Here is a 25,478-nt window from a genome sequence, read left to right as displayed (position 1 = left end):
GCTTCGCTGTTGACGTTGCGCCGGCGTGTTTCTCGGAGACCGGGTGCTGCGGGTCGCCCCTCCATCGTACTGCGGGAAGGATTCCTCATGCGGCGCGCACTGCTGCCCGAGGGCAACCGAGGGCAGGCAGGTGCGCGTGTGCAATGTAAGGTTGCATTTGCAAACCGCTACCTCTTCATCGGGAGATTCGGTTGCAGACGGGGTCGGTCTGGGGTCATACGTTGGCACTGGAGGTGTCGCCTTGGAGACGTGCGATAAGGAGTGATTGATGGCCTGACAGGTGCCAGCCTGTCGGGCCCTAAAGAGACACAAGGGAGCAGCTGGATAATTGGGAGGAGGGATATAAGGGGGTGTGTGAGGGCGGAGCGGGATTCGGGTTATGGGACCAAGGTGAAGACATCTCGCCGCTGCCGCTCAAGCTTGGGACAGCCTCAACCCTCGCGAGTCGATGGGCGGGTGATGGTTGATCCCCCCGCCCGGATCGGACGAGTGAGTGGTTCTGAGGGAACGTAGGCGAGGGCAGCAGCATAGAGGGAGAGTAGCTGTGCGCAAGCTCTGAACGAAGCTTCTGTGTTAGTGATGCCTCTGTGTGAGCTCTGCTGTGTTCAAGCTCTGTGTGAGCACGACTGTGTGCAAGCTGTGTGAGCTGCTGTCTGTGTGCGGAGCTGTGAGTGCGGAGCTGCTGAGAGGAAGAGCTGCCGCAGGCAGGTCAGCGAGGTGTAAAGTAGATAGGGGCAATCTATATATATAAAATCGTGAATCTGTCTGTCTGTCTGTGTGTCTGTGTGTCGCCGGACCATACGCACTTTCATTGGACGAAATGTCAGGGATTTGCGACACACTATTGGTCCGGCGGTTGCCCCTGCATTGCGACACACGATTGGTCCGGCCGTTGCCCCTGGCAACGGGTAGCGACGCATTCGCCATTTTTAATTCCCGTTAAAAATAGGCGCACGCATTAACACGCGACTCTGAGGTAAATTCATCACAGTTTCACGTCCTCTTCACTCCCCTCCCACCCCAATGTCTTCAATTACTATTATACGCTCCGTAGATAATTAAATAATAGCGATTACACAGTATTATTGTAGCGCGGGGGGGGGGGGGGGGGGGGAACGCCACCCGTACCCTGCCTCTGCCGGGTGGGCAATTTGGGCGAGGCCGGAGGCTCTGCACGCTACTAGGCCTCCACACCCACCATGCTACTCTGAGGTAAATTCATCACAGTTTCACGTCCTCTTCACTCCCCTCCCACCCCAATGTCTTCAATTACTATTATACGCTCCGTAGATAATTAAATAATAGCGATTACACAGTATTATTGTAGCGCGGGGGGGGGGGGGGGGGAACGCCACCCGTACCCTGCCTCTGCCGGGTGGGCAATTTGGGCGAGGCCGGAGGCTCTGCACGCTACTAGGCCTCCACACCCACCATGCTACTCTGAGGTAAATTCATCAAACTTTCACGTACTCTTCACTCCCCCCCCCCCACCACATTGTGTGCAATTAATATTACTTTTAAACCCAACGCGCCAACATTCGATTCTTTAAATGGTCACTGTACAAATAGTCATTAAGCTGGGTGAGCGTACTGACAGTCTATAATGTCGACTGTAGCCTGCTTATTAAATTGCCTGAGTGTACTGACAGTCTATAATGTAGACTGTAGCCTGCTTATTAACCTCGGTGAGCGTACTGCCACTCTATCATGTACACTCTAGCCTGCTTATGAAGCTGAGTGGGTGTACTGGCAGTCTATAATGTAGACTGTAGCCTGGTTATTATAATCGATTCTTTAAATGTTCTTTGTACAAATAGTCATTAAGCTGGTTTAGCGTACTGCCCGTCTATTATGTAGACTGCAGCCTGCTTATTCAGCTGGCTGCGTGTACTGGCAGTCTATAATGTACACTGTAGCCTGGCTATGAAGTAAAGTTAGTCAATTTGTAACACGTACGCCCATTCCCACTCACGGCCACCACCGGTGACCATTATTTCAACCCGACCTGGGCCTCCCCTAGGTAGACTCAGCCTCAAACGCGTAACTGGTGTCGTGTGTGACCATCGTCACTGGGGAGACAAACGCGGCCTGGCGTCGTGGATCCAAGACCCGGGCGAAGCCGGGTAGTCAATCTAGTTGGTTAATAAAGTAACCGTATAGACAGAGATAGGAGTGCCTATAACTGGTACGAGAGAGAGTAATATAGTGTAAGCAGGTGACTTGGAGCAACGTGTCCGACTGAGTGATTCGGCACGACACTACATTAATTTTGGGAAAAGGCACGTAAGCATTGATTCCACTCTTATATTCATATTTGCATTCATATGGTGCTTGCTTAATTGCCTCAACAACTCAGTTTTGTTTCTTATCTCATCACAAACACTCGAAGAGCACCCCCAAGTGGCATCTGCCTCTGTGTGGCATCAGGTGACCCTGCACGAGCCTGCATGTGGGCATGAGTCTGTAAGTAGGAGGTAATGATTGATCTGTAATCTCCATTCTGTAATTTTTGGATATTGTTTGGAATTATCCAAATATTGACCATGACACCAACCTGAAACGACCGATGCGTTTTGAATGACAATAGTATGCTTTACATACACTGTTAAGCAGACGGTGCATATTTGGTTTAATGTTACTGGAGTAGCCAGGCGTGCCTGTCGGATGTGAACCTTGAACCTCTGCAATAAATAGAGAATGTGCTACCACTTGGCTTCCCTCAATCTGAGTGTAGGCATGACAGCCTGAATGTTTCTAACCGGCGCAGATGTTCCATTTAGAGGGGTCCACGTTTTACCCACACAGTATACAAACAGCCTGTACACACGCAGTAACAAGAACAACAACCGCCATTCGCCACTAAGTGTTAATGAGCCCTGTGCATTATCATAATTTATTCAGTTACCCTGTTGCTCGTACGGGGCGGGGGATTGTGTGAACCCCGCAAGTGACGTCATGTCACCTGCTGCCGCATGACGTCACGACATACCAGGAAGCTGCCGCTCCGCTCACGCTCGCTCACTGAGATCCGAGGTGAGAAGTTGACATCGTCGTTGTTGTGGTTGTTGTTGTTGTGAACCCAGGTAGAGCCTCGCTCCTTCTCCCTCGTAGGGATATCAATTGAGTAGCAGCGAGTATGAAATCGATGTCCAGGTTGGAACATTACAACGCGGGGCCTTGCCTCCTGCCCTCGTCTGATTGCATTTGCTTTAATCCTCTGCTTAAGTTGAATTTGTCTTCACCTGGCTCACTACTTTGAAACTTTGTTTTTCTTTTAATATTTCTACGGTTTTTTATTTTACCAGGCATAGCCCACTTGAGCTACACCGCTCTTTTTCAGAAGCGACCTGCCCACAACACAGTGGGCTTATCAACGCGTGGAAATGTTTATCGGTCAAATACTCTAAACGCGTGGTGATGTTGACTCTAAATGTGCAGGGAAAACCGCAGGATCCGGAGGAAAATCCACGCGACCACGGAGAGAGAGGGACACGCAAACTCCAAATATACAGCCATAATACAGGTTTGTTTGGGATTGATCGCGTAAATAAATCAATGTGTCGTTAACCCCGCCACCACCCGACACAGCCAATTAGCAAGGGTTGTCACGTAAACAGAACGTGGACCATGTCACTAGTACAGCACTAGTGTGTAGTGTAGTGTATAGTAGTGTATAGTGTAGTGTATGGTAGTGTATAGTGTAGTGTACTAGTACAGCATATCGGTATGTTGGAGAGCCAAGCCACAACATTTACAATCTGAGTACGACGTTTTGACAGTACAGTGGTACCCCGGGGATCGAACTTAATTCGTTCCAGAAGGCCATTCGAACACCGATTTGTTGGAACACCGAATTAATTTCCCCCATAAGAGTTAATGTTAAGGACATGAATTGGTTCCAGACACAATACATCTCTCATACAGCATTTTACACGAAGTTTACAGTAATTACATGAATAAAATCATACAAAAAAACAAACAATAAATGAAATAAATGAACATTGAACTTCACTACCACTAACCTTCTTAGGAGACATTGTGTATGGATAAACACCAAAAAACACTAAAATAAAGGAAATTAACTAAAAAGTTAAGGAAAGATGTTTTGCCGGTCTGCACTGGGTGAGAGCTACGCATTAACTGAGCCTCTCGCATGGTAAAACGTTTGTCTGGGCAAGCGTCATGCATGCTGGCCATACGCGTCTCAGCCGTACAGGTTCTTTCAAGTCGTGATTGCCCGTTCGACCTCCGAATTTCGTTCGGTTTCCGGGGCAAAAAATGGTCGGAAATATCGTTCTAACACCGATTTGTTCGAGTTCTGGTGCGTTCCATCTCCGAGATTCTTCTGTAATTTCAACAAACTTCATCAGGCGACAGCCAAATGTTGTGGCTTGACTCTGTGGGAATATAAATTGGCTCACTGGGTTCATAGCGCAGCACGCTAACTGTTGCACCACCGCTCCCCACTCACGCAAAAACTTCATCGGAAGTATAGTATTTTTCCAGTAATGACTAAGTTACCCGGCTTAGCTCAGGTCTCAGTAATCAAACATTAAGAGTAATGTCTTGCCATTCTGACTTTATTACAATTATTGAATTTTGCCAATGAAGTCTGTAAATGTGTGTATATTGTCTCGGTTTTTTGGTTGTGTTATACAATATCAGGGCTTGTTTGTTTCATAATGAGGACAACTTCTAAATCAGTGGCCCTTGGAGAACTTCATGATAGACAATGTTGGATGTTTTGCCATCTGGTGGGTTTCATCAAATGAAGCTTCCATTTTGGTATACATGTCGACAGAAAATTTGTGGAAGAGCTCTTTGCATCTCAAGAACAGATTGAAGTTGCCGTTCACACCATGATCCTGAAGGCAAAGCAGTCCATGGCGGAAATCTTCTTTTGTGTTGGCAAGCCTGTTGCTAGGTCCGTTTGGCGAAGTCGGAAAAATTGTAGCCATCATCACCTTGCCAGAAAATCAGTAGACATTGCAGAGCATCATAGGATCGGTGTGTTTCATTTCTGTGTAGGGTGTTGTTCCTCAGTTGCAAGACGATACCTCGAGTGCCATGTTCAGCAGTCAGAATGACAGCGACTTCAGATGTGAGTGCATTTAAGCGGCACTCATGTTGACCATGTGGATTTTAGTCTGCATGAATGACAACATTGTAACTCTGAAGTCATTTTTTACATGGCACACTTGAAACTGAATGTAAGAGTTTTCCTTATGGAGCATGTCTTGCAACAGCAATAGGACTGGCATCTTGGTGTTTATGACATTTTTGCAATGCTGGTGAGCCTGTCTGGTATTGTCAGATATGCAAGTAGATCTCTGGTAATGTAGGTAGGTTATTAGGTAGTGGCAGCAGACTGCCAATGCGATTATGTACCTGGCCCTGCACTTAAATGTGGGCATGTAGCCAGATGTTACGATGAGTTGGTCGGTGCCAAAACATGATCATTTGGAACCATGAGTTATATTTTAACTTCTTGTTTTGGAAATGGCTTTTCAGGTATCAATACATGAATAGGCTCGGTATGGTCATTAATTGTAGGAAGCTGAACCATGGTACTGTTGCAGAATAGCCTTGGAGGGTCTCCTTTCAATGTCATTGTATGGCAGTAGCTGCAAGAAGTAGACATGGAACCAATAGCAACTAATGGATCGGTGTAAATGAAGTGAGAAATGTATGGAAAAAAATACTTATCCTTTTGGCTGCAGGGTAGGCACCTGGTTGCAGCCATTGTAGTACTGTTTGCAAGCTGAGGTGCTTGTTGGCGGACTGGAGTCTATTAGCTGTTGCAACAGCCAATTGTGCTGTGTTACTTTCTGTGGAGCTTATTGCTTTTGATGAGATGCCGTCTTGTTTGGTGTTCAGCAGTGTCCTCAATAGGTGCAGCCATCGCAGCACTTATACAAATAGCATCAATTATTGTAATCCGCTTTGGTGAAGAGAAGCGCATGTTTTCCGCAAGGAACATTATAGGTGGAGGTAAAAGTTAGTAAGCAGAAAAAAGCATGAATAGTGAGTGTGTGAGTAAATGCTGTGGTGAGATTATTTATTAAATTATAGTTGAATGTGGAATCGTTGTAAGAATATGAAGACATAGCTGCAACGGAATAAAGTATGAGGATGTAAGTTGTTGGAGGGAGTAATTGTTTGTAGTGCTTGAAGTGGGTATGAATAAATAGTATGTGTGTGGTGGTGCGTATACACAAAATAAGTTGAATGTGTGTGTGCGTGCTTTTTATTCCTTACCAGGCGATCTAGACTTGATTTATTTTGTCGTAGCTGTTGTATAGCGTCTATATTGTGTAGGAGGAGGTCGGTAGTCCTGGCACATAGATGTAGATATTTTAGAATCGTACATGTCTTTTTAAAATAAATATTGCAGTGTGTGTTAGAGGTGAGCCGTGCATGTGCAGAGAGGACAGTAAGGAGCTGGAAGTGGATGAATTTGGCAGCAAAAGCGCAGGTCTGATAATAGGGAAGGATAACATGGTAAATATGACAACAAATATTGCAGTGCAGACACTTATGTTATGATGAGTGCTTGGAATTGTAGTATATGAAATGTCATAATGTGTTTGCGTGTGTGGCTAACCCATGGTGATAGAAATAGAGGGGGGGGGAGGAATGGTGGGGGGTTGGAGTGTGCAGGTGTCTGAGGTTTGAAGTTGAGCAGGTAAGCTAAAAATAGTGTGACAAACACACTAACTCACCTGTGAGTACTCATTGAATGTTTACGCTGTGTAGGTTTAATGGTGTTGGCACAATTTGGTTCACAAAAAATTTACATGCGCAAAGTCTGCTTTATTTAATTAGCTTCATACTATTTTTCGTCTTCAATTTTTTTTTGTTTACGGTTTCTGAATGTTTATTTCAATTGTTTAGTTTTTAGTTGATTTGCAATGCACTACAGTACTTGTTTCGATTGTGATGTGAATTTTATATTCTTATTCTTGGTTCTTTCGGTAAAGTCACGTAGAAGGGAAATAATAAAATAATAATAAAAAACGATAAATATGCCTCGAAGCCCTATGTTAATCCAAAACTCGAAGCATACAATTTCGGTTGTCTGACTAGAAAATGAATATTTATGAAAGCTAAATTCAGCTAACAAAGCAAAGGGTGTTGAAAATAATACTGTTTGTATTATGCATAAATTAATGTTCAAACGAAACTTAGAGGTGTGAAGCCAGGCTTAAGTATTGAATATCGCACTTTTAGCTTTCGCTCAGCAATTTCCAAGAAGGTAATTTATTTTCTGTCGATCGAGTACAGAAGAGGAGTACGGATTTTTAGCGGAAACTCGATTTCTGCATTTTTATATAATTAATGCCTATAGTATCATAAAGAGGCTTGGGGCTTTTGGTTGTTTGTTTCGGGTCCAGTTCCACTTGTTGGAGACTCAGTGGAACGTAGACCCTAGATGTAGACGAAGGTTTCTTAAGGTTGAACAACAACGCCGGTTCCTCTGGGGGACCCGGCTTATATTCTCTGCGGTTTGGCTGGCTCCCTCCCTTGGCCACGACCACTTTCCAGAATCCTCGAGCAGGATCTGGACCTCGACCACGTGACCACCCCTAGCTCCCACTTGGGGCCCCTTCGTAGACTTAACTGGTCACGTGTCCTCTCGGGTCAACCAGAGTGCCATGGCCTTTAGTAACCTCATTCCTACGGCCGTCACTCCCACACCCTATCCTGTAGGGCCAGCACTGCATGCCAAGCGTGGTGCCATCCTGCGCTATCAATCAGCGCTCTAGGGCTGGTACGACACCCACCATAGTGGTATCCGCGATGTCGTTACACCGCACGCCGTGCCTCTCGAGGGCCAGCACGACACAGTGACATCCCGCGATGTCACTAGATCTGTAAGAGTTTATCTGTGGGGAGCGGTGGCGCAGTTATTACACTGTGTAACAAAAAAACATTTTTGTTCCTGGGTAGTGTTATTTCCTCATTGCCTATTCCTCAAAAGTACAGATTATTCCCCACAAACTTTGCTTTTTTGATCAGGACAGTGATATTTTGAAATTTACCTATTTTCAATGAGAAAACGGGCTAATTTGTGTCTTTTCGTTCACATAAAGTCCTGGTCACAAAAGCAAAGTTTGTGGGGAATAATAGCGATTTTCTATACTTTTTAGGCATACGCAATTAAAAAATAACACTTTGTACACAGGAACAAAAATTGTGTTACATAGTATTATTACTGTATTATGAATTCAATAATTTGAGTTTGATTATCTCCGACAACAAACGTGATTGATAAGTGAAAACTTAACTTCTTGTGGGTCTCGGCTATGTTGATTGATCTTCAATTAATTACTTGGTGAAGTGAGAGAAGCATTCATATTGAGCAGATGAAGGTGGCCAGGCATGGTTCTGGACACACCACCACCTTTTTACCATGCCAGTGTGTAACAGTGTCAAGTTTGTATTTGCAGTAAAGTATATTAACTCTATTGAACACGGAGGTTAAATCAAAACAATAGTTTATTTTAGTTTTCCTTTGGAACTTTTTACGAAAATGAACACGACACATATGCAGCTGAAGTTAGATCTGTTCATCCCAGCATTCAAGGAAATCTGAGCCTGGCTTCACACCTCTAAGTTTCGTTTGAACATTAATTTATGCATAATACAAACAGTATTATTTTCAACACCCTTTGCTTTGTTAGCTGAATTTAGCTTTCATAAATATTCATTTTCTAGTCAGACAATCGAAATTGTATGCTTCGAGTTTTGGGTTAACATAGGGCTTCGAGGCATATTTATGACTATTTGCCCTCATTGTTTGTCATAACAGCCCGTGTGATGAATTTGGGAATATTAATAAGTATAGACGTGTAAGTCATATGTGCCTCGATACTTACGTAGATGGTGTGGATATTCTCTTTTTTCTGTCTGCAGCTGACGCTTCCTCTGACGCTTCCTCTGCAGAATTGGTCTGATGGAGCAACGACCCTCAGCGCAGTTTGGTACAAAAATGCAACAATGCGACCAGTGTGCATACAGCACGGATCGTCCTGGACATTTGACACAGCACCAGAGAACTCACACAGGAGAGAAACCCTTAAAGTGCACTTTGTGTGAAAAGTCATTTGCATGGCCATCAGTTCTTCAGAGCCACCAGAGAACACACACGGGAGAGAAACCCTTCAGGTGCACTCTGTGCGGGAAGGCGTTTGCCGAGTCATCACATCTTAAACTACACCAGAGAACACACACGGGAGAGAAACCCTTCAAGTGCAGTGTGTGTGGGAAGGCATTTTCAGATTCATCTGCTCTTAAAAAACACCGGAGAACACACACAGGAGAGAAACCCTTCAAGTGCAGTCTGTGCGGGAAGGTGTTTTCACAGTCATCTGGTCTTGTATTGCACCAGAGAACACACACGGGAGAGAAACCCTTCAAGTGCAGTCTGTGCGGGAAGGCGTTTGCAGTGTCATCACATCTTAAACAACACCAGATAACACACACAAAAGAGAAACCTTTCAAGTGCACTGTCTGTGAGAAGTCATTTGCATGGTCATCAGGTCTTAATTGCCACCAGAGAACACACACGGGAGAGAAACCCTTCAAGTGCACTCTGTGCGGGAAGGCGTTTGCTGAGTCATCGCATCTTAAACTACATCAGAGAACACACACGGGAGAGAAACCCTTCAGGTGCACTGTGTGCGGGAAAGCATTTGCAGGTTTATCAAATCTTAACAGACACCAGAGGACATACAATCATCAGAAGATCCCCAAGGAGTGGAGTCTGAAATCGGCTTGTGAAAGTCAAAGTGCTGCAATGAGCCCATCCCTCATGAAACCAGAACTAAATCCCAGCATGGACACTTTTAAAGGTATCAAGGTGAAATGTGAAGAGGCGAAGGTGAAATGTGAAGAAGTGATGAGCGAAGAAGTGAAGGTGAAATGTGAAAAAGTGATGGTGAAGAGCGAAAAAGTGACAGTAAACTGTGAAGATGAAGATTCAACTCCAAAATCGGACCTTCACATCGATGGGGGCAACGTGAAGCAGGAGGAGAATTCTGACTGTGAGTCAGAGCGAGGCACCTCCCAACAGTTTGTGGAAGTGGAGGTGTGGGTGGACTTCTTAGACAATGCAAAGTCAAATGGAGACCCGGTAGATGTGTAAGCTTAATGAAGCTCCAATAGATTCACCTTTGTCACAGGCCTTTAATGAAAATGAACGTGAAGTCGAACACTCAATTCCTGGGTTCAGCCTGCAGAATAAGAGCGGCGAGTATTTGTTGACCTGTGGGTTGGGTAGATGAATAATCAGGATCAAGAGACAATATGCTCCCAAGTATTCCACTGTTATATTTATATTTGCATTGATATGGTGCTTGCTTTATTGCCTTAGCAACTCAGTTGTTTCATGTCTCATCACAGACACTCGAAGAGCACCTTCAAGTGGCAGCTGCCTCTGTGTGATAAGGTGACCCTGCTTGAGCCTGCATGTGGGCATGAGTCTGTCAGTAGGGAGTGATGATCGATGTGTAATCTCCATTATGTAATTTCTGGATAATGTTTGGAATTATCCAAATATTGACCATGACCCCAACATGCAATGACCTATGCGTTTTGAATGACAATAGTATGTTTTACATCCACTGTTAAGCAGACGGTGCATATTTGGTTTAATGTTACTGGAGTAGCCAGGGGTGCCTGTCGGATTTGAGCCTTGAACCTCTGTAATAAATAGAGAATGTGCTACCACTGGGCTTCCCTTAATCTGAGTGTAGGCATGACAGCCTGAATGTTTCTAACCGGAGCAGATGTTCAATTTAGAGGGGTCCACGTTTTACATGGCTACAGAAGGGAGGGCATTACTGTGGCCGAGAAGAACCGAAGCTTCATGCGGAGTGACAGACCAGGTAGCTTCCACACAGCATTGCGCAGCCGATGAAATGATAATGCCGCCCGACTGATTCGGACCACCCACACAGTGTACACACACCATGTCTACACAGAGCGTACACAGTGTACCCGCACAGTATACAAACAGCCTGTACACACACAGTAACAAAAACAACCGCCATTTGTCACTAAGTGTTAATGAGCCCGGCACATTATCATAATTTATTCATATTGGTTCTTTCGGTAAAGTCACGTAGAATGGAAATAATAAAATAAAAATAAAACTATAAAATAATTCTCACGTTTCGGCCACAACGCAAGCAGCCGTCACCAGGTGAAGACCAGGTCTGTCGATTTTACCGAAAGAACCAAGAATATGAAGCCCTGCAGTCACGAAAGCTTTAAATCGAAATATAATTTATTCACCATTGTAACCTCATTTGCCAGAGGAAAAAATATGATAATTTTTTTTTACCCCTTTTAGCTGTCAACAAAACTGATCTGGTCCAACACCATGTGAGACTAGGCTCTTAAGGAAAGCTGTCTTGGGTGTGGACCAATCAACTTCAAGGACAGTGCATACATTATCAGAGTTATATTTTTCGTTTGTATTACGACTGCAGGTATTGTGGTCTATGCAAACATGACTCCTTGTAAAAAAGGTGTCAGTTTTGTTGCCAGATAAAATGGTAAAACAAATTATAATTTTTCGATTTAAAGCTTTCGTGACTGCAGGGATTCATCTTCTTGGTTCTTTCGGTAAAGTCACGTAGAAGGGAAGTAATAAAATAAACGTCGTGAGACTTATTTTATTATGTTTTATTTTTATTATTTTATTACTTCCCTTCTACGTGACTTTACCGAAAGAACCAAGAAGATAAATTATAATTTATTCAAGTTACACTGCTGCTCGATAGGGGAGGGGATTGTGTGGACCCCGCAAGTGACGTCATGTCACCTCCTGCCGCATGACGTCGCGGCATACCAGGAAGCTTCTGCTCCGCGCACGTTCGCGCACGGAGATCCGTGGTGAGAAGATTACATCGTGGTGGTTGTGGTTATTGTTGTGGTTGTTGTTGTGAACCTAGGTAGAGCCTCGCTCCTTCTCCCTCTCGTATGGATATCAATTGAGTAGCAGCGAGTATGGAATCGATGTCCAGGTTGGAACATTACAACGCAGGGCCTAGCCATGCGGGGCCTTGCCTCCTGCCCTCGCCTGATTGCATTTGCTTTAATTCTCAGCTTAAGTTTAATTTGTCTTCACCTGGCTCACTACTTTGAAACTTTTTTTTACTTTAAATATTTCTACGTTTTTTTATTTTACCAGGCATAGCCCACTTGAGCTACACCGCTCGTTTTCAGAAGCTACCTGCCCACAACACAGTGGGCTTATCAACGCGTGGAAATGTTTATCGGTCAAATACTCTAAACGCGTGGTGATGTTGACTCTAAATGTGCAGGGGAAAACCGCAGGATCCGGAGGAAAATCCACGCGACCACGGAGAGAGAGGGACACGCAAACTCCAAATATACAGCCATAATACAGGTTTGTTTGTGTGAGATCGCGTAAATAAATCAATGTGTCGTTAACCCCGCCACCACCCGACACAGCCAATTAGCAAGGGTTGTCACGTAAACAGAACGTGGACCATGTGTCACTAGTACAGCACTAGTGTGTAGTGTAGTGTATAGTAGTGTATAGTGTAGTGTATGGTAGTGTATAGTGTAGTGTACTAGTACAGCATATCGGTATGTTGGAGAGCCAAGCCACAACATTTACAATCTGAGTACGACGTTTTGACAGTACAGTGGTACCCCGGGGATCGAACTTAATTCGTTCCAGAAGGCCATTCGAACACCGATTTGTTGGAACACCGAATTAATTTCCCCCATAAGAGTTAATGTTAAGGACATGAATTGGTTCCAGACACTACATCTCTCATACAGCATTTTTACACGAAGTTTACAGTAATTACATGAATAAAAAAATACAAAAAACAAACAACAAATGAAATAAATGAACATTGAACTTCACTACCACTAACCTTCTTAGGAGACATTGTGTATGGATAAACACCAAAAAACACTAAAATAAAGGAAATTAACTAAAAAGTTAAGGAACGATGTTTTGCCGGTCTGCACTGGGTGAGAGCTACGCGTTAACTAAGCCTCTCACACGGTAAAACATTTGTCTGGGTAAGCGTCATGCATGCTGGCCATACACGTCTCAGCCAAACAGGTTTTTTCAAGTCGTGATTGCCCGTTCGACCTCCGAATTTCGTTCGGTTTCCGGGGCAAAAAATGGTCGGAAATATCGTTCTAACACCGATTTGTTCGAGTTCTGGTGCGTTCCATCTCCGAGATTCTTCTGTAATTTCAACAAACTTCATCAGGCGACAGCCAAATGTTGTGGCTTGGCTCTGTGGGAATATAAATTGGCTCACTGGGTTCATAGCGCAGCACGCTAACTGTTGCACCACCGCTCCCCACTCACGCAAAAACTTCATCGGAAGTATAGTATTTTTCCAGTAATGACTAAGTTACCCGGCTTAGCTCAGGTCTCAGTAATTAAACATTAAGAGTAATGTCTTGCCATTCTGACTTTATTACAATTATTGAATTTTGCCAATGAAGTCTGTAAATGTGTGTATATTGTCTCGGTTTTTTGGTTGTGTTATACAATATCAGGGCTTGTTTGTTTCATAATGAGGACAACTTCTAAATCAGTGGCCCTTGGAGAGCTTCATGATAGACAATGTTGGATGTTTTGCCATCTGGTGGGTTTCATCAAATGAAGCTTCCATTTTGGTATACATGTCGACAGAAAATTTGTGGAAGAGCTCTTTGCATCTCAAGAACAGATTGAAGTTGCCGTTCGCACCATGATCCTGAAGGCAAAGCAGTCCATGGCGGAAATCTTCTTTTGTGTTGGCAAGCCTGTTGCTAGGTCCGTTTGGTGAAGTCGGAAAAATTGTAGCCATCATCACCTTGCCAGAAAATCAGTAGACATTGCAGAGCATCATGGGATCGGTGTGTTTCATTTCTGTGTAGGGTGTTGTTCCTCAGTTGCAAGACGATGCCTCGAGTGCCATGTTCAGCAGTCAGAATGACAGCGACTTCAGATGTGAGTGCATTTAAGCGGCACTCATGTTGACCATGTGGAATTTAGTCTGCATGAATGACAACATTGTAACTCTGAAGTCATTTTTTACATGGCACACTTGAAACTGAATGTAAGAGTTTTCCTTATGGAGCATGTCTTGCAACAGCAATAGGACTGGCATCTTGGTGTTTATGACATTTTTGCAATGCTGGTGAGCCTGTCTGGTATTGTCAGATATGCAAGTAGATCTCTGGTAATGTAGGTAGGTTATTAGGTAGTGGCAGCAGACTGCCAATGCGAGTATGTACCTGGCCCTGCACTTAAATGTGGGCATGTAGCCAGATGTTACGATGAGTTGGTCGGTGCCAAAACATGATCATTTGGAACCATGAGTTATATTTTAAATTGTTGTTTTGGAAATGGCTTTTCAGGTATCAATACATGAATAGGCTCGGTATGGTCATTAATTGTAGGAAGCTGAACCATGGTACTGTTGCAGAATAGCCTTGGAGGGTCTCCTTTCAATGTCATTGTATGGCAGTAGCTGCAAGAAGTAGACATGGAACCAATAGCAACTAATGGATCGGTGTAAATGAAGTGAGAAATTTATGGAAAAAATACTTATCCTTTTGGCTGCAGGGTAGGCACCTGGTTGCAGCCATTGTAGTACTGTTTGCAAGCTGAGGTGCTTGTTGGCGGACTGGAGTTTATTAGCTGTGGCAACAGCAAATTGTGCTGTGTTACTTTCTGTGGAGCTTATTGCTTTTGATGAGATGCATTCACTGTAGGTGCAGGCATAGCAGCACTGGCAGCATGCCGTCTTGTTTGGTGTTCAGCAGTGTCCTCAATAGGTGCAGCCATCGCAGCACTTATACAAATAGCATCAATTATTGTAATCCGCTTTGGTGAAGAGAAGCGCATGTTTTCCGCAAGGAACATTATAGGTGGAGGTAAAAGTTAGTAAGCAGAAAAAAGCATGAATAGTGAGTGTGTGAGTAAATGCTGTGGTGAGATTATTTATTAAATTATAGTTTAATGTGGAATCGTTGTAAGAATATGAAGACATAGCTGCAACGGAATAAAGTATGAGGATGTAAGTTGTTGGAGGGAGTAATTGTTTGTAGTGCTTGAAGTGGGTATGAATAGTATGTGTGTGGTGGTGCGTATACACAAAATAAGTTGAATGTGTGTGTGCGTGCTTTTTATTCCTTACCAGGCGATCTAGACTTGATTTATTTTGTCGTAGCTGTTGCATAGCGTCTATATTGTGTAGGAGGAGGTCGGTAGTCCTGGCACATAGATGTAGATATTTTAGAATCGTACATGTCTTTTTAAAATTAATATTGCAGTGTGTGTTAGAGGTGAGCCGTGCATGTGCATAGAGGACAGTAAGGAGCTGGAAGTGGATGAATTTGGCAGCAAAAGCGCAGGTCTGATAATAGGGAAGGATAACATGGTAAATATGACAACAAATATTGCAGTGCAGACACTTATGTTATGATGAGTGCTTGGAATTGTAGTATATGAAATGTCATAATGTGTTTGCGTGTGTGGCTAACCCATGGTGATAGAAATGGAGGGGGGGGGGGAGGAATGGTGGGGGGTTGGAGTGTGCAGGTGTCTGAGGTTTGAAGTTGAGCAGGTAAGCTAAAAATAGTGTGACAAACACACTAACTCACCTGTGAGTACTCATTGAATGTTTACGCTGTGTAGGTTTAATGGTGTTGGCACAATTTGGTTCACAAAAAAATTACATGCGCAAAGTCTGCTTTATTTAATTAGCTTCATACTATTTTTCGTCTTCAATTTTTTTTTGTTTACGGTTTCTGAATGTTTATTTCAATTGTTTAGTTTTTAGTTGATTTGGAATGCACTACAGTACTTGTTTCGATTGTGATGTGAATTTTATATTCTTATTCTTGGTTCTTTCGGTAAAGTCACGTAGAAGGGAAATAATAAAATAATAATAAAAACGATAAATATGCCTCGAAGCCCTATGTTAACCCAAAACTCGAAGCATACAATTTCGGTTGTCTGATTAGAAAATGAATATTTATGAAAGCTAAATTCAGCTAACAAAGCAAAGGGTGTTGAAAATAATACTGTTTGTATTATGCATAAATTAATGTTCAAACGAAACTTAGAGGTGTGAAGCCAGGCTTAAGTATTGAATATCGCACTTTTAGCTTTCGCTCAGCAATTTCCAAGAAGGTAATTTATTTTCTGTCGATCGAGTACAGAAGAGGAGTACGGATTTTTAGCGGAAACTCGATTTCTGCATTTTTATATAATTAATGCCTATAGTATCATAAAGAGGCTTGGGGCTTTTGGTTGTTTGTTTCGGGTCCAGTTCCACTTGTTGGAGACTCAGTGGAACGTAGACCCTAGATGTAGACGAAGGTTTCTTAAGGTTGAACAACAACGCCGGTTCCTCTGGGGGACCCGGCTTATATTCTCTGCGGTTTGGCTGGCTCCCTCCCTTGGCCACGACCACTTTCCAGAATCCTCGAGCAGGATCTGGACCCCGACCACGGGACCACCCCTAGCCCCCACTTGGGGCCCCTTCGTAGACTTAACTGGTCACGTGTCCTCTCGGGTCAACCAGAGTGCCATGGCCTTTAGTAACCTCATTCCTACGGCCGTCACTCCCACACCCTATCCTGTAGGGCCAGCACTGCATGCCAAGCGTGGTGCCATCCTGCGCTATCAATCAGCGCTCTAGGGCTGGTACGACACCCACCATAGTGGTATCCGCGATGTCGTTACACCGCACGCCGTGCCTCTCGAGGGCCAGCACGACACAGTGACATCCCGCGATGTCACTAGATCTGTAAGAGTTTATCTGTGGGGAGCGGTGGCGCAGTTATTACACTGTGTAACAAAAAAACATTTTTGTTCCTGGGTAGTGTTATTTCCTCATTGCCTATTCCTCAAAAGTACAGATTATTCCCCACAAACTTTGCTTTTTTGATCAGGACAGTGATATTTTGAAATTTACCTATTTTCAATGAGAAAACGGGCTAATTTGTGTCTTTTCGTTCACATAAAGTCCTGGTCACAAAAGCAAAGTTTGTGGGGAATAATAGCGATTGTGTATACTTTTTAGGCATAAGCAATTAAAAAATAACACTTTGTACACAGGAACAAAAATTGTGTTACATAGTATTATTACTGTATTATGAATTCAATAATTTGAGTTTGATTATCTCCGACAACAAACGTGATTGATAAGTGAAAACTTAACTTCTTGTGGGTCTCGGCTATGTTGATTGATCTTCAATTAATTACTTGGTGAAGTGAGAGAAGCATTCATATTGAGCAGATGAAGGTGGCCAGGCATGGTTCTGGACACACCACCACCTTTTTACCATGCCAGTGTGTAACAGTGTCAAGTTTGTATTTGCAGTAAAGTATATTAACTCTATTGAACACGGAGGTTAAATCAAAACAATAGTTTATTTTTGTTTTTCTTTGGAACTTTTTACGAAAATGAACACGACACATATGCAGCTGAAGTTAGATCTGTTCATCCCAGCATTCAAGAAAATCTGAGCCTGGCTTCACACCTCTAAGTTTCGTTTGAACATTAATTTATGCATAATACAAACAGTATTATTTTCAACACCCTTTGCTTTGTTAGCTGAATTTAGCTTTCATAAATATTCATTTTCTAGTCAGACAACCGAAATTGTATGCTTCGAGTTTTGGGTTAACATAGGGCTTCGAGGCATATTTATGACTATTTGCCCTCATTGTTTGTCATAACAGCCCGTGTGATGAATTTGGGAATATTAATAAGTGTAGACGTGTAAGTCATATGTGCCTCGATACTTACGTAGATGGTGTGGATATTCTCTTTTTTCTGTCTGCAGCTGACGTTTCCTCTGACGCTTCCTCTGCAGAATTGGTCTGATGGAGCAAAGGCACTCAGCGCAGTTTGGTACAAAAATGCAACAATGCGACCAGTGTGCATACAGCACGGATCGTCCTGGACATTTCACACAGCACCAGAGAACTCACACAGGAGAGAAACCCTTCAGGTGCACTCTGTGCGGGAAGGCGTTTGCCGAGTCATCACATCTTAAACTACACCAGAGAACACACACGGGAGAGAAACCCTTCAAGTGCAGTGTGTGTGGGAAGGCATTTTCAAATTCATCTGCTCTTAAAAGACACCGGAGAACACACACAGGAGAGAAACCCTTCAAGTGCAGTCTGTGCGGGAAGGTGTTTTCACAGTCATCTGGTCTTGTATTGCACCAGAGAACACACACGGGAGAGAAACCCTTCAAGTGCAGTCTGTGCGGGAAGGCGTTTGCAGTGTCATCACATCTTAAACAACACCAGATAACACACACAAAAGAGAAACCTTTCAAGTGCACTGTCTGTGAGAAGTCATTTGCATGGTCATCAGGTCTTAATTGCCACCAGAGAACACACACGGGAGAGAAACCCTTCAGGTGCACTGTGTGCGGGAAAGCATTTGCAGGTTTATCAAATCTTAACAGACACCAGAGGACATACAATCATCAGAAGATCCCCAAGGAGTGGAGTCTGAAATCGGCTTGTGAAAGTCAAAGTGCTGCAATGAGCCCATCCCTCATGAAACCAGAACTAAATCCCAGCATGGACACTTTTAAAGGTATCAAGGTGAAATGTGAAGAGGCGAAGGTGAAATGTGAAGAAGTGATGAGCGAAGAAGTGAAGGTGAAATGTGAAAAAGTGATGGTGAAGAGCGAAAAAGTGACAGTAAACTGTGAAGATGAAGATTCAACTCCAAAATCGGACCTTCACATCGATGGGGGCAACGTGAAGCAGGAGGAGAATTCTGACTGTGAGTCAGAGCGAGGCACCTCCCAACAGTTTGTGGAAGTGGAGGTGTGGGTGGACTTCTTAGACAATGCAAAGTCAAATGGAGACCCGGTAGATGTGTAAGCTTAATGAAGCTCCAATAGATTCACCTTTGTCACAGGCCTTTAATGAAAATGAACGTGAAGTCGAACACTCAATTCCTGGGTTCAGCCTGCAGAATAAGAGCGGCGAGTATTTGTTGACCTGTGGGTTGGGTAGATGAATAATCAGGATCAAGAGACAATATGCTCCCAAGTATTCCACTGTTATATTTATATTTGCATTGATATGGTGCTTGCTTTATTGCCTTAGCAACTCAGTTGTTTCATGTCTCATCACAGACACTCGAAGAGCACCTTCAAGTGGCAGCTGCCTCTGTGTGATAAGGTGACCCTGCTTGAGCCTGCATGTGGGCATGAGTCTGTCAGTAGGGAGTGATGATCGATGTGTAATCTCCATTATGTAATTTCTGGATAATGTTTGGAATTATCCAAATATTGACCATGACCCCAACATGCAATGACCTATGCGTTTTGAATGACAATAGTATGTTTTACATCCACTGTTAAGCAGACGGTGCATATTTGGTTTAATGTTACTGGAGTAGCCAGGGGTGCCTGTCGGATTTGAGCCTTGAACCTCTGTAATAAATAGAGAATGTGCTACCACTGGGCTTCCCTTAATCTGAGTGTAGGCATGACAGCCTGAATGTTTCTAACCGGAGCAGATGTTCAATTTAGAGGGGTCCACGTTTTACATGGCTACAGAAGGGAGGGCATTACTGTGGCCGAGAAGAACCGAAGCTTCATGCGGAGTGACAGACCAGGTAGCTTCCACACAGCATTGCGCAGCCGATGAAATGATAATGCCGCCCGACTGATTCGGACCACCCACACAGTGTACACACACCATGTCTACACAGAGCGTACACAGTGTACCCGCACAGTATACAAACAGCCTGTACACACACAGTAACAAAAACAACCGCCATTTGTCACTAAGTGTTAATGAGCCCGGCACATTATCATAATTTATTCATATTGGTTCTTTCGGTAAAGTCACGTAGAATGGAAATAATAAAATAAAAATAAAACTATAAAATAATTCTCACGTTTCGGCCACAACGCAAGCAGCCGTCACCAGGTGAAGACCAGGTCTGTCGATTTTACCGAAAGAACCAAGAATATGAAGCCCTGCAGTCACGAAAGCTTTAAATCGAAATATAATTTATTCACCATTGTAACCTCATTTGCCAGAGGAAAAAATATGATAATTTTTTTTTACCCCTTTTAGCTGTCAACAAAACTGATCTGGTCCAACACCATGTGAGACTAGGCTCTTAAGGAAAGCTGTCTTGGGTGTGGACCAATCAACTTCAAGGACAGTGCATACATTATCAGAGTTATATTTTTCGTTTGTATTACGACTGCAGGTATTGTGGTCTATGCAAACATGACTCCTTGTAAAAAAGGTGTCAGTTTTGTTGCCAGATAAAATGGTAAAACAAATTATAATTTTTCGATTTAAAGCTTTCGTGACTGCAGGGATTCATCTTCTTGGTTCTTTCGGTAAAGTCACGTAGAAGGGAAGTAATAAAATAAACGTCGTGAGACTTATTTTATTATGTTTTATTTTTATTATTTTATTACTTCCCTTCTACGTGACTTTACCGAAAGAACCAAGAAGATAAATTATAATTTATTCAAGTTACACTGCTGCTCGATAGGGGAGGGGATTGTGTGGACCCCGCAAGTGACGTCATGTCACCTCCTGCCGCATGACGTCACGGCATACCAGGAAGCTTCTGCTCCGCGCACGTTCGCGCACGGAGATCCGTGGTGAGAAGATTACATCGTGGTGGTTGTGGTTATTGTTGTGGTTGTTGTTGTGAACCTAGGTAGAGCCTCGCTCCTTCTCCCTCTCGTATGGATATCAATTGAGTAGCAGCGAGTATGGAATCGATGTCCAGGTTGGAACATTACAACGCAGGGCCTAGCCATGCGGGGCCTTGCCTCCTGCCCTCGCCTGATTGCATTTGCTTTAATTCTCAGCTTAAGTTTAATTTGTCTTCACCTGGCTCACTACTTTGAAACTTTTTTTTACTTTAAATATTTCTACGTTTTTTTATTTTACCAGGCATAGCCCACTTGAGCTACACCGCTCGTTTTCAGAAGCTACCTGCCCACAACACAGTGGGCTTATCAACGCGTGGAAATGTTTATCGGTCAAATACTCTAAACGCGTGGTGATGTTGACTCTAAATGTGCAGGGGAAAACCGCAGGATCCGGAGGAAAATCCACGCGACCACGGAGAGAGAGGGACACGCAAACTCCAAATATACAGCCATAATACAGGTTTGTTTGTGTGAGATCGCGTAAATAAATCAATGTGTCGTTAACCCCGCCACCACCCGACACAGCCAATTAGCAAGGGTTGTCACGTAAACAGAACGTGGACCATGTGTCACTAGTACAGCACTAGTGTGTAGTGTAGTGTATAGTAGTGTATAGTGTAGTGTATGGTAGTGTATAGTGTAGTGTACTAGTACAGCATATCGGTATGTTGGAGAGCCAAGCCACAACATTTACAATCTGAGTACGACGTTTTGACAGTACAGTGGTACCCCGGGGATCGAACTTAATTCGTTCCAGAAGGCCATTCGAACACCGATTTGTTGGAACACCGAATTAATTTCCCCCATAAGAGTTAATGTTAAGGACATGAATTGGTTCCAGACACAATACATCTCTCATACAGCATTTTTACACGAAGTTTACAGTAATTACATGAATAAAAAAATACAAAAAACAAACAACAAATGAAATAAATGAACATTGAACTTCACTACCACTAACCTTCTTAGGAGACATTGTGTATGGATAAACACCAAAAAACACTAAAATAAAGGAAATTAACTAAAAAGTTAAGGAACGATGTTTTGCCGGTCTGCACTGGGTGAGAGCTACGCGTTAACTAAGCCTCTCACACGGTAAAACATTTGTCTGGGTAAGCGTCATGCATGCTGGCCATACACGTCTCAGCCAAACAGGTTTTTTCAAGTCGTGATTGCCCGTTCGACCTCCGAATTTCGTTCGGTTTCCGGGGCAAAAAATGGTCGGAAATATCGTTCTAACACCGATTTGTTCGAGTTCTGGTGCGTTCCATCTCCGAGATTCTTCTGTAATTTCAACAAACTTCATCAGGCGACAGCCAAATGTTGTGGCTTGGCTCTGTGGGAATATAAATTGGCTCACTGGGTTCATAGCGCAGCACGCTAACTGTTGCACCACCGCTCCCCACTCACGCAAAAACTTCATCGGAAGTATAGTATTTTTCCAGTAATGACTAAGTTACCCGGCTTAGCTCAGGTCTCAGTAATTAAACATTAAGAGTAATGTCTTGCCATTCTGACTTTATTACAATTATTGAATTTTGCCAATGAAGTCTGTAAATGTGTGTATATTGTCTCGGTTTTTTGGTTGTGTTATACAATATCAGGGCTTGTTTGTTTCATAATGAGGACAACTTCTAAATCAGTGGCCCTTGGAGAGCTTCATGATAGACAATGTTGGATGTTTTGCCATCTGGTGGGTTTCATCAAATGAAGCTTCCATTTTGGTATACATGTCGACAGAAAATTTGTGGAAGAGCTCTTTGCATCTCAAGAACAGATTGAAGTTGCCGTTCGCACCATGATCCTGAAGGCAAAGCAGTCCATGGCGGAAATCTTCTTTTGTGTTGGCAAGCCTGTTGCTAGGTCCGTTTGGTGAAGTCGGAAAAATTGTAGCCATCATCACCTTGCCAGAAAATCAGTAGACATTGCAGAGCATCATGGGATCGGTGTGTTTCATTTCTGTGTAGGGTGTTGTTCCTCAGTTGCAAGACGATGCCTCGAGTGCCATGTTCAGCAGTCAGAATGACAGCGACTTCAGATGTGAGTGCATTTAAGCGGCACTCATGTTGACCATGTGGAATTTAGTCTGCATGAATGACAACATTGTAACTCTGAAGTCATTTTTTACATGGCACACTTGAAACTGAATGTAAGAGTTTTCCTTATGGAGCATGTCTTGCAACAGCAATAGGACTGGCATCTTGGTGTTTATGACATTTTTGCAATGCTGGTGAGCCTGTCTGGTATTGTCAGATATGCAAGTAGATCTCTGGTAATGTAGGTAGGTTATTAGGTAGTGGCAGCAGACTGCCAATGCGAGTATGTACCTGGCCCTGCACTTAAATGTGGGCATGTAGCCAGATGTTACGATGAGTTGGTCGGTGCCAAAACATGATCATTTGGAACCATGAGTTATATTTTAAATTGTTGTTTTGGAAATGGCTTTTCAGGTATCAATACATGAATAGGCTCGGTATGGTCATTAATTGTAGGAAGCTGAACCATGGTACTGTTGCAGAATAGCCTTGGAGGGTCTCCTTTCAATGTCATTGTATGGCAGTAGCTGCAAGAAGTAGACATGGAACCAATAGCAACTAATGGATCGGTGTAAATGAAGTGAGAAATTTATGGAAAAAATACTTATCCTTTTGGCTGCAGGGTAGGCACCTGGTTGCAGCCATTGTAGTACTGTTTGCAAGCTGAGGTGCTTGTTGGCGGACTGGAGTTTATTAGCTGTGGCAACAGCAAATTGTGCTGTGTTACTTTCTGTGGAGCTTATTGCTTTTGATGAGATGCATTCACTGTAGGTGCAGGCATAGCAGCACTGGCAGCATGCCGTCTTGTTTGGTGTTCAGCAGTGTCCTCAATAGGTGCAGCCATCGCAGCACTTATACAAATAGCATCAATTATTGTAATCCGCTTTGGTGAAGAGAAGCGCATGTTTTCCGCAAGGAACATTATAGGTGGAGGTAAAAGTTAGTAAGCAGAAAAAAGCATGAATAGTGAGTGTGTGAGTAAATGCTGTGGTGAGATTATTTATTAAATTATAGTTGAATGTGGAATCGTTGTAAGAATATGAAGACATAGCTGCAACGGAATAAAGTATGAGGATGTAAGTTGTTGGAGGGAGTAATTGTTTGTAGTGCTTGAAGTGGGTATGAATAGTATGTGTGTGGTGGTGCGTATACACAAAATAAGTTGAATGTGTGTGTGCGTGCTTTTTATTCCTTACCAGGCGATCTAGACTTGATTTATTTTGTCGTAGCTGTTGCATAGCGTCTATATTGTGTAGGAGGAGGTCGGTAGTCCTGGCACATAGATGTAGATATTTTAGAATCGTACATGTCTTTTTAAAATAAATATTGCAGTGTGTGTTAGAGGTGAGCCGTGCATGTGCATAGAGGACAGTAAGGAGCTGGAAGTGGATGAATTTGGCAGCAAAAGCGCAGGTCTGATAATAGGGAAGGATAACATGGTAAATATGACAACAAATATTGCAGTGCAGACACTTATGTTATGATGAGTGCTTGGAATTGTAGTATATGAAATGTCATAATGTGTTTGCGTGTGTGGCTAACCCATGGTGATAGAAATGGAGGGGGGGGGGGGAGGAATGGTGGGGGGTTGGAGTGTGCAGGTGTCTGAGGTTTGAAGTTGAGCAGGTAAGCTAAAAATAGTGTGACAAACACACTAACTCACCTGTGAGTACTCATTGAATGTTTACGCTGTGTAGGTTTAATGGTGTTGGCACAATTTGGTTCACAAAAAATTTACATGCGCAAAGTCTGCTTTATTTAATTAGCTTCATACTATTTTTCGTCTTCAATTTTTTTGTTGTTTACGGTTTCTGAATGTTTATTTCAATTGTTTAGTTTTTAGTTGATTTGGAATGCACTACAGTACTTGTTTCGATTGTGATGTGAATTTTATATTCTTATTCTTGGTTCTTTCGGTAAAGTCACGTAGAAGGGAAATAATAAAATAATAATAAAAAACGATAAATATGCCTCGAAGCCCTATGTTAACCCAAAACTCGAAGCATACAATTTCGGTTGTCTGATTAGAAAATGAATATTTATGAAAGCTAAATTCAGCTAACAAAGCAAAGGGTGTTGAAAATAATACTGTTTGTATTATGCATAAATTAATGTTCAAACGAAACTTAGAGGTGTGAAGCCAGGCTTAAGTATTGAATATCGCACTTTTAGCTTTCGCTCAGCAATTTCCAAGAAGGTAATTTATTTTCTGTCGATCGAGTACAGAAGAGGAGTACGGATTTTTAGCGGAAACTCGATTTCTGCATTTTTATATAATTAATGCCTATAGTATCATAAAGAGGCTTGGGGCTTTTGGTTGTTTGTTTCGGGTCCAGTTCCACTTGTTGGAGACTCAGTGGAACGTAGACCCTAGATGTAGACGAAGGTTTCTTAAGGTTGAACAACAACGCCGGTTCCTCTGGGGGACCCGGCTTATATTCTCTGCGGTTTGGCTGGCTCCCTCCCTTGGCCACGACCACTTTCCAGAATCCTCGAGCAGGATCTGGACCCCGACCACGGGACCACCCCTAGCCCCCACTTGGGGCCCCTTCGTAGACTTAACTGGTCACGTGTCCTCTCGGGTCAACCAGAGTGCCATGGCCTTTAGTAACCTCATTCCTACGGCCGTCACTCCCACACCCTATCCTGTAGGGCCAGCACTGCATGCCAAGCGTGGTGCCATCCTGCGCTATCAATCAGCGCTCTAGGGCTGGTACGACA

General features: G+C 43.2%; 1 protein-coding gene across 1 annotated transcript in view; it reads left to right on the top strand.

The window, feature by feature from the left end:
- LOC133361728 (uncharacterized) overlaps positions 1-25,478 on the top strand; it is a 64,231-nt gene that overhangs the window by 27,205 nt on the left and 11,548 nt on the right. The window contains exons 11-13 of the mRNA XM_061580731.1: positions 39-145; positions 8,942-9,732; positions 17,992-18,904. Of these exons, the coding sequence (XP_061436715.1) occupies positions 39-145; positions 8,942-9,732; positions 17,992-18,904 (1,811 nt within the window). The remainder of the gene's footprint in view (positions 1-38; positions 146-8,941; positions 9,733-17,991; positions 18,905-25,478) is intronic.

Source organism: Lethenteron reissneri, unplaced genomic scaffold (assembly GCF_015708825.2).
Source record: "Lethenteron reissneri isolate LAM-NWPU_2019-01 unplaced genomic scaffold, ASM1570882v1 scaffold_121, whole genome shotgun sequence".
In the NCBI taxonomy this organism is placed as follows: domain Eukaryota; kingdom Metazoa; phylum Chordata; class Hyperoartia; order Petromyzontiformes; family Petromyzontidae; genus Lethenteron; species Lethenteron reissneri.
The sequence above is the reverse complement of the archived record's forward strand: the minus strand, read 5'-3'. Positions and strand labels throughout refer to the sequence as shown.